The 12731-nt window shown below is 40.3% G+C and overlaps 1 protein-coding gene across 2 annotated transcripts in view; it reads right to left on the reverse strand.

Moving 5' to 3' along the window:
• The window catches only part of ttyh2 (tweety family member 2), a 57767-nt gene that overhangs the window by 18152 nt on the left and 26884 nt on the right, over positions 1 to 12731 (reverse strand). For both annotated transcript variants that reach the window (XM_017439512.3, XM_017439521.3), the window contains exon 4: positions 3276 to 3496. In XM_017439512.3, coding sequence (XP_017295001.1) covers positions 3276 to 3496 — 221 coding nt within the window. The remainder of the gene's footprint in view (positions 1 to 3275; positions 3497 to 12731) is intronic.

The raw sequence follows: 12731 nt of genomic DNA on the forward strand, positions 1-12731 counted from the left end.
GTGTGTGTGTGTTTGAGGTCACCCAGAGTGTGTGTGTGTTTGAGGTCACCCAGAGTGTGTGTGTGTTTGAGGTCACCCGGAGTGTGTGTTTGAGGTCACCCGGAGTGTGAGTTTAAGGTCACCCGGAGTGTGTGTGTGTGTGTTTGAGGCGCTGCCCTCTTTAAGGTAACCATCTGTATGTGCGCAGCATCCAGGCTGCAGCTGAACAACAGAATCTGTCCAGTTGGTTAATAATTAACGGTTTTAAATCCACGCAGCTGAATGTTGTAATATTGTTGTCATTTTTTACTTCTACACAGAGATTTTTCAGCCTGTCTTACCTGTCAAACGACATTTTCTATTTATTTTCATCAGCACTCATCTTCTCCTGCTTGCATCAGTCAGAACCGTTTTATCTTTTTTTCCTGTATTCTCAGCACTTGACAAAATCCTTTCCACATAACCTCATCTCCCATGCTCTCGCTTCTCTTGTCTCTTATTCCTCCCCTCTCTCTGTCACGCTGTTTAATCTCTCTCCCCATCTCCTTGTTTATTCGGCTTCTCCTCTCTTTCTTGCTCGTCTCGTCTCCGTCACCAGCACCTCTTCACGGCTTCTTTTGTGTTTAATATTTTCCACTTCTGACAGGGTGCAGTGGAAGAAGCTGGAGCACTGACACAAGGGGCTCTGCGGCGCCACCGTGTTTGCCTCTGTCACCCTAATCCAATTACTCAAAGTGAGTAAAGCATGGATACAAAAGGAGGTGGAGTGGGTGCGTGTTAGCATGACAAATATATATATATATATTTCCTCAGGAAACCTCTAGTTAGCAAGTGCAAACAAATGTAAAAAAGTTTGAATTGTTCCATCCAGAATGAATTACTGAAAATAACATGGTTCTGCACATGTGGCTCAATAAAGCAGCATGAAATCAATATTATGAGCAAGCTTTAAGAGTAAAAACAACACGAGGGGAGAACACTTCTCCTTTAGTCAGTCCAGTTAAAACCATTTTTATGCACATCCAACCATACAGATTGTTGGGACTGAGGTGGGAATAACGAGTCCATTAAAAGATTACAATGTCTGCCTGTGTGACTGCTCTGTTGGTGTGAAGCTGTGTGGATCATTGATTTATCGGTGGAGCAGAGGAGTCTCATTACACATCAACAGAAACACAACTGTCTGTCACCGCAGACTCCACAGACATGCTACGAGTACCAAAACATGGTTCTGTTCACAGCAGGAATCATGTCCTGAAAGATCAACGGATCACAATAAACTCTGTGTGGCTTTATGAATGAAAATTAATGGAAGCCCAAAGGTCAAAAAGCATCCGATTTATAGAGCCGTGAAGAAGTCAATCACTGAGAAACTGTATGCATGGGAACCAGTCATCTGCATGGAGAAGCAGTAATTAAATCAGTCGTAATAGAGGAAATGGTTTTACCAGATGGGACACAGACCCAGTTCAGACCTGGTACTTCAGTCTGTCTGTAGGGTGGGATCGTCTGGGTACAGAAAACGTCTTTGTCTTGCAGACTTTTGAACTTTGTCCCGAACATTTAAAGCAGAGGCATACACATTTTTAAAACTGGTATTTTAATTTGATAAAAAAAAATGAACTAAAGGAACCATAAATGGGGGAATGCTTCCTCCAGGTTGGGGTTTCTGTCTAAAGCGAAGGAGTTCGGGTATCTGGAAGTCTTTCAGTGATGGATAACAGAGTAGCTATTCTTGTATATGGGACTGTAACGTTGCCAAGAAAATACACCAAAAACAGGAAACAAGGCGTGGAGCATGTGCCAGTACGTTGGGTTTACACAATGTAAACACAAGAAGAAGAAGGAGAGGAAGCTATAAGGTCAAAGGTCAGATCAGATTTTGTGCTATGACATCATTGTTTTCAAAAGGTTGTGTTTTGTCTGTCTACACAAAACCTCATGGGTGCCATTTTCACTCTGGAACCAGTTTTTTTTTAAATAAATACAGTTTCAAGGCTCCTAAAACACAGTTTCTGTGTGGATGCAAGGCTCAAAATGTTAAAAAAACTGACAAACCAACTCATCTCCACAGCCCTTAATGTGAATCTGATTTGTGATTATGAAGCATACTTGCCCATGCCTGTATGACAGACAGTAAAGTTACTTTTTAAACTAAACCAGACTTTTCTTTTCTGATCCTGCACAGCTGATGTAAAGTTAACATCTGTGAAGGAAGGCCTTGGATAATATTTCTCGACATACTGCATTTGTTAGCTGCTGCACTCTGTGATTATGGTTTGCACTCAAGATGTCTGAATGATGTCTAATTCTCTACCATAATTCGAGCGGCCCACGCAAACCAAGTTAACAAGGGAGTTCTGATTCACACAAGTGGGTGACGCATACACACACATGTAAAGTCATATTTCACTCCATCGATTAAATACCAAGTGATGTAACCAGGTCACAACATGCAGAATGCAACTCCCTGCATATAAATGAGGTATATCAATTTGTTCTGAACTGCTCTGTGACTGGAGCCATATTTGAGACTTGAGATAATATATTTGAGTGTTTTTAGCACCTGCCGCTGAAAGGCAAGGTTTTTGCTAGCAAAATATCTCATGGACCACTGGACGGATTTTAATGAAATCTTTAGACACTAATCAGTGGATGTGCACCTACAACTGATTAACAACTCCAAATGGTCGCCACAAATGGATGTAACTAATTTAGCGGATATTGAGCTAAAATCTGATGTGGTAGTAGCTGAGTCATTCACAGCACCTCCTCTGAGCGTGACATTTTTACATGATTACTCATTATGCTATTTTCAAGGTTTGACCAAAACGCTGACAACTCTGTCATAAGATAAACTTAGTTTAAAACTCTGACATGAAAGGTGACAGGTGGTATGCAATCCTTCAAGGAATGCTAAGCCTTTATTCGTTTCTCCAGGAACCCGATGACAATGTCAAAGTTTAATGTTTATGAATATATCACATGTCGTTCCTGGTCTGTACGCGAGTTTCACTCATGTTTGGAAGCGTCCTCTCATAAATTTCTCCCCTCGTGGACCACAGCGTATAAAGATGCATGTTTCTCCCTCTGGACACAAATAACTGCATTGTGAATCAGTTCTGTGGTGCTTTGCATTTTTGAAAAGCAGAAACCTGCATAAATCTGTGTTCACAACACAGAATTTCTCCTCTCAGCTCTGGAAAGAGACCATTTCCTCATGAAGCATCCCCCCCAAAAAACCAGTGAGCAAACAGAACATCTGATGGCACTGCTTTGCACCAACATTTCTTCACCTGTAATATTCTATGTTTGCCGTTTGATCTGCGATGGATGCCAGGTCCACTTTGGCCTCGTCCCAGTCAGGCAGGCCCAGCAGCTGTTTGATCACGTTGTCAGCCATCTGCTGCATGAACTGCAGGGTCTGCACGTAGTCACCCCGCGTGGCGAAGATCTCATCCAGCCTGGCGAGGTGCTGGTGCAGACCGGTCCTCATGTTGCCCATGGTGCCGGTCACCTGAAGGGCAAGACGGGAAACAGAGGAGCAGAGGTGGAATATTAAGAGCAGGTAAGGTTTTGGAAAAATAAAAGGTTAGTACTAGTATTATTATTACATTAGCTTTAATACTCTGGTTTCCTGTTCCAAATGGACTGAACTGCGGTGAAGTGTTTCCTTGCAGATAGGACAAATGTCTAAATTTAGATCTTTGTGTTCCTTGCAGCGATGCACTGAACCAGCCAGTGAGTAGCTGCTCCATGGGGTCATTCACTAGTTCCACTGGAGTCCTCCGGGTCCAGCTGTGTGTTGGGCTAAGCTTCCACAGACTTTATACATATAATATTAAGGTTTTATTGATGAAACCAGTTCAATTCCTGGGGAGAATTGAATTTTTAACTGTGATAAATTAAAATCTTCTGGCCTGTTTTCTATCTAGCATCTAAATTTTGTTTTGGTGTGATATTTATCTTGAAACATGCTAAATAAATAAAACTTTACTTACACTACTTTTACTTTGAGACTTTGTTTAATAAGAACCAAAATACTTGCTCTTTTGTAATTATTATTGAATGAGAAATAAGGGCAACTTATCTCTGTGTAGTACTGTGCAAATGTTTTAAACCATGCTTCATTATCACGTGCCACTTTAAGATATGGGGATAAATGTATTAAAGTCCTGACTCCGGTCCTGTGAGATCCATCATCCTTCAGCTGACCATCGACTGTACGACACGTCAGCTGACAGCTCTTAGGGAATCACCCTGTTGGTGCCATAATGCTTTCTTGAAACAAATCGTGTCTCTGTCTCTGTGCCTGAAAATCCTACTTAAAACTGGTTCTTTGCAAAACTGTCAGTTCCCCGATGCAACACTAGTTTACCTCTTGAGTTTAGGAGCCTTTTTCAATGCCTCGGTGATTCAGGGGTCAGAGTTAGGTGGCTTATCAACCAAAAACAACATTCCTCTGAAAATGCTCAGGTGATGGACTGAGCGAAACGGCTACAGTCCAAAGGAGAACTTCCGAAAGTCTGAAAATGTCTGACTACTTTAAAGAAATGACGAATGCCTTGAGGTTTTGCAGTAAACAATTCGACTTGTAGCTCTGCACGGTGCAGGTACGTCTGCTGGAGGTAATCCGGCCTCTTCAGAAGCAGCAGAAGCTTGATGGAGCATTAGGAAGTCATGCTCATTCCTCATAAATCTGTTAAACCAATCTGATTGAGCTGCTAGCCTGCATGCAGGTATCTCGACGCCGAATTCTTGCGGGCTTAATCAAACCGAAATGTTTTTGCCACCTTTCTGCTGTCTTTGTTTCAAGGCGTGCTGAAGTTCAGCTTTGACAGATTTTGTCTGAGAGACTTCATTCTCCCTGCTCTGCTCGCAGTGAGGAGGAGAGGAAAGGGAACGCCGCGGAATACTGAGTCTATTTTAAGTCGACAGCTCGGACTGGAAAGCAGCCAAAACTGAAGAGCGCAGAGGTGAAACGGCAGATTTGCTGTTATTGCCGTCAAACAATTCTTTTTTTAATTGATCCATCACTAATGAGGCAGACGATCTGTTTACCTCTTTAAACTCATAATCATACAGCAGCTGAACCATTCCTTATGGAGAAAGCGTGATCCTCTGAGGAGATCAACAAAGAAAACTCTGGCTTTTAATTTGATGTATTACACTTTTAATTTGTTGACAAAGACCACATTATACAGCTAATGGGTGGAAATATCTCCTGTACAGACACTAGCCTTCTACTTGCGTTTAATTACTGTGTTTTGCTCGGAGGGAGAAGTTGTTTATAGGAAAATGGCACTCGCAGAGACATCCTGCTTTCTGATAATTAAAAAGGGTCATAAACGCTTCCACTCAGAGCTGGGAGAACAGCAGCTCAGGCTGTTTGTGTTTTTCAGTGGTTTGCTGAGGCTGAGACGAGGAAAGGTTGGGTGGAAATAATTAGTTGGGTTTGTTTTCAACATGCAGACCACCTGAAATAAAGAGGAAAGGTAAAAGAAGAACAAAAAAAAGGCTTGTAGAAGTCCAGAAATCTGCTTGTACACACAACTTTTTGTAGTAATCTCACTTAAAAATGTGGTTTTCTTTAATAAAAGACAAACATTGAAATAATTCAATTAAAATTTCCATTTTCTACTAGAATGTGTTAAATTTGAGTTTAATTTTTTTACTATAACTGCTGTGATTTCATCTGAAGTTTGCCCTTTTTGTACAGACAAAAAATAAAAAATAAAATACTGACCAAAGATAAACCAGCTGAGTTTTACTAACTTTGTAAACTTTTGTAAATATTTGATGAGTTTGAGTTTGTAAAAAACTGGACGCCACATATTTATTTTTTGGCTTTTGAGAAGCTCTTGATCTTTTTTTTTCTGGTTTGTGGATCATTTTTTTATTTAATGATTGGAAAATATAGAAAAACAACATGATTTTGTTAATTAGTTATAGTCTTTAAGTTTAAGAAACATTGTCCAACATACAATAGAGCAATTCATTTTATATTTAAAGCAAATATAGGTGTTAATTATATCATATTATAATATATGTAAATATTCGTAGGTGTCTGCAAAGGAGCACAACAAATAAATACATAAATAAATACTTCTACAGTTACGACTTGGATTAATTTGTTACTTTCCTATAATTAAATTCAATAAACCTAGATTTCACTCACATATGTTGTAGGAGATGTTTTTGGAGGTGCACAGACGTAAGCGTCTTAAAGAGCACATTTAACTTCCTTTAACAAACTAAAGTTGTTTTTATTGTCTGCTGGGAGAGGTTTACATGTGGAGTTATTCAGATATCTTTCTGTCCTTATTCTGTCCGTCTCTGCAGCAACTCCTGCCAACTTTTTGTCTGAGCGGCTCACTTTCAGCCCTTGTTTCTTCAAGACAGCTGCTGTTTCTTTGGTTACAACGAGCAGAAATAAGGTCAACAAGGGGATGTGCTTCAATAAAGGAAGAAAAGCCTGAAATGCAGCCGAGGTGTTATAAGAAGTTCAAAACGTGGGCCTGGATTTTGGGCTTTTTGCTTTGCAGAACCTTTACAAAGATAAAATGTGAAATAAACTGAAGCACAGGAAAACAAATAAAAATCATAATAATCCTCTTTAATTGTTCACATACATCTGGCTTTGTTAGGTTTGAGAGCTCACTGAGTGAAAATACAAGAGAGGTTTCAGAATACCGCTAAAGAAAGTCTCTTTAAACCTTTATTTTTCTGTTTATGTTGACATGCAGGTCACCCGGTGAATAAGTGAGTGTGATATTGAAGGTGGCGGAGCTGATCGGATCCGTCCTCCCCCTCACACTCAGAAGATGAAACTGCAGATGCAGAAACAAAAACATGGATCTGATCCATGCCTCTTGTGTGAGACTTTTATCTGAAACGCCTCGGGGAACTCGCCCAATCCAGCTAATCTGCCCGACGCCTGGATCTAATCCTCACCGTGTAAGTGATCTGCACTGATCACAAAGATACGATCCGCTCGGACTTCATCCCAGCGTGAACCGCTCTTTGCCTTTTTTCTAAACAATCAGCAAAGTGAAAATGGTGGGAAGCTTTTTTTTTTTTCTCTAGGATGCTCATTTATAAAAGCCAGAAGGGACAAAAAAAACAAAATCAATACACCAGAAACAAAGAAATAACTGTGACAAATGAGACACAGCCTTGGGCAGGACAGATGACAATGTGTTGCAACATTTTTATTCTAGATTTTAGCTTAAGGAAAAAATATACACAGATAAATGGGTTTAATTTAAATGTTTAACTGTACACTCATCCTCATTCCTCTAAGTAATGTCAAGAAAGACTAAGTACTCTTTTCCCCTCCAAATCCCTGGTATTTATTGTAAAATCCAATTTTCAATCTCATATACCTGCTAGGGAAATGTCTTTAAAGTCAGAACAGCTGCACCTCTAGTATCACTTTATAAAAATCACACATCGTAGCTTTTTTCTTTTTTTCAAGTAGCAGACTGGCAGATTTACTCCATTGGAGTGTGTGTGCCTTTGTGGTGTTAATGGTATGTATGGTTAAAAACTACAAATGGCCACCTGTGATGACATCACAGGGGGTGTGCGTCAGGCTTAAGTGACGCTGATTGCTGGGGAGAAGGAAAATGTCTATGCTGAGAGTTGGTGTGAGGCGGAATAAACTAATCACGATGATACAGTTGGACTGAATGCTCTCCTTTGTTAACACGACACCCTTAACATTACGAACTCCTGTATTCCACCAAAGAACGACTTCCTTCGTTAGAGAGAGTTTTATATTTGAGCCTGTTGGGGTGAAGAAAGGAGGATACCTCCGAGACGGAAGAAAGAAAGACTGTACAAGGAAGAATCTTTCATTTAAAGCTCAGGCCTCCTAGAGAGTGTCTCTCACTGACTAGAAAAGGGTAGTTAGATGTCTTTTTTTATTTCAAAGCTGTGATTTAGCCTTTTAAAATTGGTGCCAGGTTGAGAAAAAAGAGTTTTCTGGTATTAGCTGCTAGGACTTCGTGTGCTTTAATTGTTTAAATCTCACTGAAACCGAGCAGAAAAGGGCAAAACTATGTTATTTGGACATTTTTCCACATTCAGCTAAAACTGTATGTTGAAGCTGGAGCTGGAAATGGAACACGGCTCTGAAGTTTGTGGGTCCAGGATTAAAGCAGACCATCTTCACCACAGGAAGAAACAAATATTAGCAGAACATTAGACTCTTTACAATCAAGGAGTTTGCAGCTGATTGTATTAAGTATTAAAAGTGTTCAGGGTTTGATAAAGAAACATTTGCACTATTTAAATCAAGAATTTTAGAGTTTTATTACAGCCCTTCTGTTTTGTTAAGACATGCAGGAGATCCAAGCTGCCTTCTGACACCGAGTCCTATAATTAACTGAATTTCAGATCAGTTTTATTGACAGTTTCATCGTTTTGGTCACCACCCAGGGCTAAAAAAAGCAAATCCATCAGCCAGAAAATAAAAGCACCTGCAGCTTTGACCTATTGACACATGGATTCCATCAAACCTGGTGTCAAATGAACCATTAACATTTGTAACGGTACATTTCTTTGTACGAAACACTTTCGGAGCATTTTGGTACACATGTACAAAATCAATAGATGTTTTATTACAATACAGAGCAGAACAAAATTTAATTCTAAGTTTCACTTTTGGAGTTTTTTTGGAAAAGTGAGAGGAAGCTACGCCACCATTAACTAAAGTGAACAATCAAACAGATGGTGTGAGGCGGTGATGTGTGGAGCTGGTTTGACACGGAGCCTCATCAGTTACTCATCAAGGAACCAATCAAATGGAAACGTTACACGTACCGTGAAGGAAAACTCGGCTTCTGAATGCTGCTTAATGATAATTGTGAGCTACATCAGACTGGAACGTAAAAAAAAAAAACTGTCCTGGACTCAGACTCCCACACGAGGCAGAGCAGCTCCATGAAGACAAGTGTTCAGATGGAAATTAGAACGAACCGAAGAAGCAGCTCTAGCTCTAATAAAACTGGTGGCAGAAACATCTTCCCACTGTTCTACTTTGTGCCGTTCCACCCGTATCCTTGCGATAATCTCAACACAGAGCTACAGAGGCTGTAGAGATGCTGTAACTCATAATGAGCCTGAACAGATCCAGGGTCAGAGAGCCGCAGGTCGTCACTGCCGTTTGACAAACTGTCATTTTTTAAAGCATTTCTTACATCATGATGAGTTTATCTTATCAAAGTAAGACAAAGAATGAACTAGGATGCTGTTAAAAATGCTTTTTTTTTGAAGTAAATAAGTTGTATATTAATAAAAATTGATATAAATGCAGTGATTTCAAAAGAGCTGAAGCCCACCCGTGAGGCATTTAACCATTTCACAGTCCAGTGAAACTTTAAATTAGGTTTGGAATACTCCATGTTATCTGAGCATATGGTCTCTTTTTTATAAATATACTGCCTTCATTCCCCTGGAGTTGAAAAATAATAGATATGCCATTTGTGAGGAAGAATGAAGTTCTGCGTTATTGTGGCCTGATTGGTTTTTTCTCTCCAGTTAGTTGTTAGAGATCGAATAAGGAGCATCAGTAACACTCATCTGATAAACACTTAGGTCATCCTGAACTTTATTTTCTACCAAAGTGAATAAAACTACAAAAACAAATACTCTGGATGGTCCTGACATCTGAAAGGAATCACACCTCCCGACCATGGCTCATTCATGAAAGAATGCACTTTGTGGTACAGTTCAGTCCACTGGAGCTGAGACGGTGACAACAACGAAAAAATATGATAGTAGCTGAGCTATAAATCAACACCAAGGCTGTAACGAAAGCAGGACTCCAGTTAACCTAAAGCAGTGGCTGTAAATCCAGCTGATCTGTCTCTCTCGCACCTACGTTCATGACCGACAGCTCCGGGTATTCAAGCTCCTCTGAGGAGGCAGACTTTGAACTTATTACTCTGAGATACACATCATTCTGGGTCAGAGGTTATAGCTGGTATCACGCAAGAACATCATCACCTGAATGGAGCTGTATGAGGGGGTGAATGTCCTCTGTGTGCCGAGTGTGTTTCCTCCAAACACACACAATGGGAACATTCATTTTCTTCCCCGGGACGCATCTTTAAATCACTGGCAGATAAATAGCTGAATATTTAGTGTAATTAATAAAACAGCTGACAATGAGAAACGTATGAAATTATGCAGCAGAGGAATATCCAAGTCGTTTTGAGTCCTGGCCAAACGCTCAGTGACTGACCCAGACATCAACCCAGTCCACTGGGTGATCGCTCGCAGCCAAAACCTCTCACAACACCCACCCACTAACAATGGAGGTATTATTGATGTGGCTAAACACTTCAAATGTCACACGAGTCCCATTACAGCACAGATAAAACATCCTGACTTTTCCTGAATCAAAATAATGCCTTCCTGTAAGCAAGGGCTCTTCTGACACGAGCTGCTGCAAACCGTAAATCTGCCAACATCAATAGTTTTAGTCAACTCGTAGTTTTTATGAATTCATCTTTTAATTTCCTTAATTCCAACAGTTTCACTTTCAAACTAGAGAAACTGCATTTTCTGCTAAAACATAATGTGGATCCTTAATAACTATAACTCAGTTGCTAAAAATAAAATAAGTGGAACACTAGCTTAAAGCTAAAAGTAAAAACAGTCACTAAAAGTATCAAAATGCTAACTTAAAGCTAAAAATAGCAACATGCTAGCTAAAAGTTGCAGTGTAATACATAAAATCAATAACTATAGTTCATTTATGATGCGAGAAATGTAGGCTATGCTAAAATAATATTTCTTAGTGTTACAGTCATCATCATCTTCATCTTCTACATTTTAAATCATTTTGTTCTGTTTGTTTTTCTCTTTCTAAAGAATAAATTCATGTGGCTGAATTCCTGCAAATGGAGATTTTCTCACCACAGAAACACCAAATATATCCTTACAACATGCTAAATATTCAGGCTTTTTATTTTGAAATACATAAATTAGAGCCTAATGTAATTTATTTCATCATACCGGAACTTAAGCCTATATTTTGTATTTTAATTTGCTTTTTATTTTGTGGTTTGCTGTAATGTAAATGCCAAAGGAGGAAAATTAGTCATTGAGATTAATTAATTAATTAGACAATTAGAAGTAAAAATAGCCCTTGTGTTAAATAGACACATCATAAGCATATATTCCAGACCATAACTAATCAGCGTCTCAGCTCTAACAAAACAGTCAGACTTCCTTCTTTTTCGCCTTTTCTGTCCCGCGAGCGAACTCTCCTCTGAATTCTCTTGAAGCTGGGCTAAAAGGCATTTGTGGGGGCCGAAAGGGAGTTCGGCCCACGTTGTCAAAAGATTTCAATACCGATTTCAGTCTGGACTCTGCCAATCAGACGGTCCGGCACTGCTTCTTGTCCGTCCCAATCAAAGGGCTTTGTCTCCCGGGATCATGGTTGATTAGGTGGGGGGAGACTGGGAACTGAGAGCGGCACACTGGGCTCTTTGTCCCGCTCAAGAATTAGACTCCTTAACAGTCCGTGGCTGCATGCAACAAACTCCCTCATGCACGCACACACACAGAGGCAAGCGTTTATTAAGAAAAAAATATCAAAATAAAGACCAGCATGCCCACAAGTTCAGAACTAAATGGGGGAAAGTGCTTTGGGAAATTCCTTGAAGGAATGCATATCACCCGCCGCCTTCATGCCAGAGTTTTAAACTAAGCTCACACTCAGAGTGTGTGTTGACGTTCAGCTACGACCACAGCTAATTTTGGCTCAGTAGCTGTAAACCGACTGAGCTAAAGCCATTTTGGTGTGAACTAATATAGCTGTGGTGGCCATTTTGAGTTGAATGACTCCATGGTTTTAGGCTAAAATATTGTGCAACGAGTAGCACTTGGATTATGTAATGGGAGATCAGTCTCAGCTACTATCACACCAAATGTTACTTCAGCATCTGTAAAATAGACAGCTGGCTGTGGCAGCCATCTTGAATTGGGTTGGCTTAGCTCAGCTTGCACTGAAGACTAAAGATTTAAAGTAAATCAATGGCTTGTGATGGTTAATGCACACAGAGTGAGGACAAATCCCAAAAGTAGCGGCTCATCTTGTCCAGCATGTTTTTAGTTTGAAGCATTTATGTGTTGGATCCACGAGAGCCAGGATGCTGGCAGCGACTCTGCAATAAAATCTGAGCTTTCTTTCCTTCATCATCACTGTCACATGCCCTGACAGTAACTAGTGCTGCAGCGAGAGTGCTCTTAACTCCCTCTGCAGAGTGTTTATTACTGAGGCGGCGTTGAGTCACCGCTCTGAGTAGCTCTCAGACCACCACATTAATCTCCATTAACGCACATAGAGACTTAATCCCTGCTCTTCGACAGCTTCCCACCCGAGGTCATCGCCCGCGTCGATACTTCTGCAGGATAACTGCTGCTTACAAACCACCAAGAAGAAAATACACGGACGTTAACATTACATTTATCTACTTCCATAAAACAGAAAATATATAATTATATTGGTGACAATCAGGGGTGGAAATTAGCACCCGCCACCGGCCAAATGTGGGTAAATATTTGAAGTGGCGGGTGAATTTGATCAATACACGCCACTGTGGCGGGTTGGCAATTTGAACAGAAAAGGTGTTATTTGTCCTCTTGACATATAGGGGGCAGCAATGTGCTTGAGTTGCTGCTGTTACGTCGAGCCGCGTTCCCCCATCAGATACGGTTCCCCCTGCGTCTCCGTAAAT

The sequence above is a fragment of the Kryptolebias marmoratus genome, linkage group LG17, assembly GCF_001649575.2.
Source record: "Kryptolebias marmoratus isolate JLee-2015 linkage group LG17, ASM164957v2, whole genome shotgun sequence".
Classification (NCBI taxonomy): Eukaryota; Metazoa; Chordata; class Actinopteri; order Cyprinodontiformes; family Rivulidae; genus Kryptolebias; species Kryptolebias marmoratus.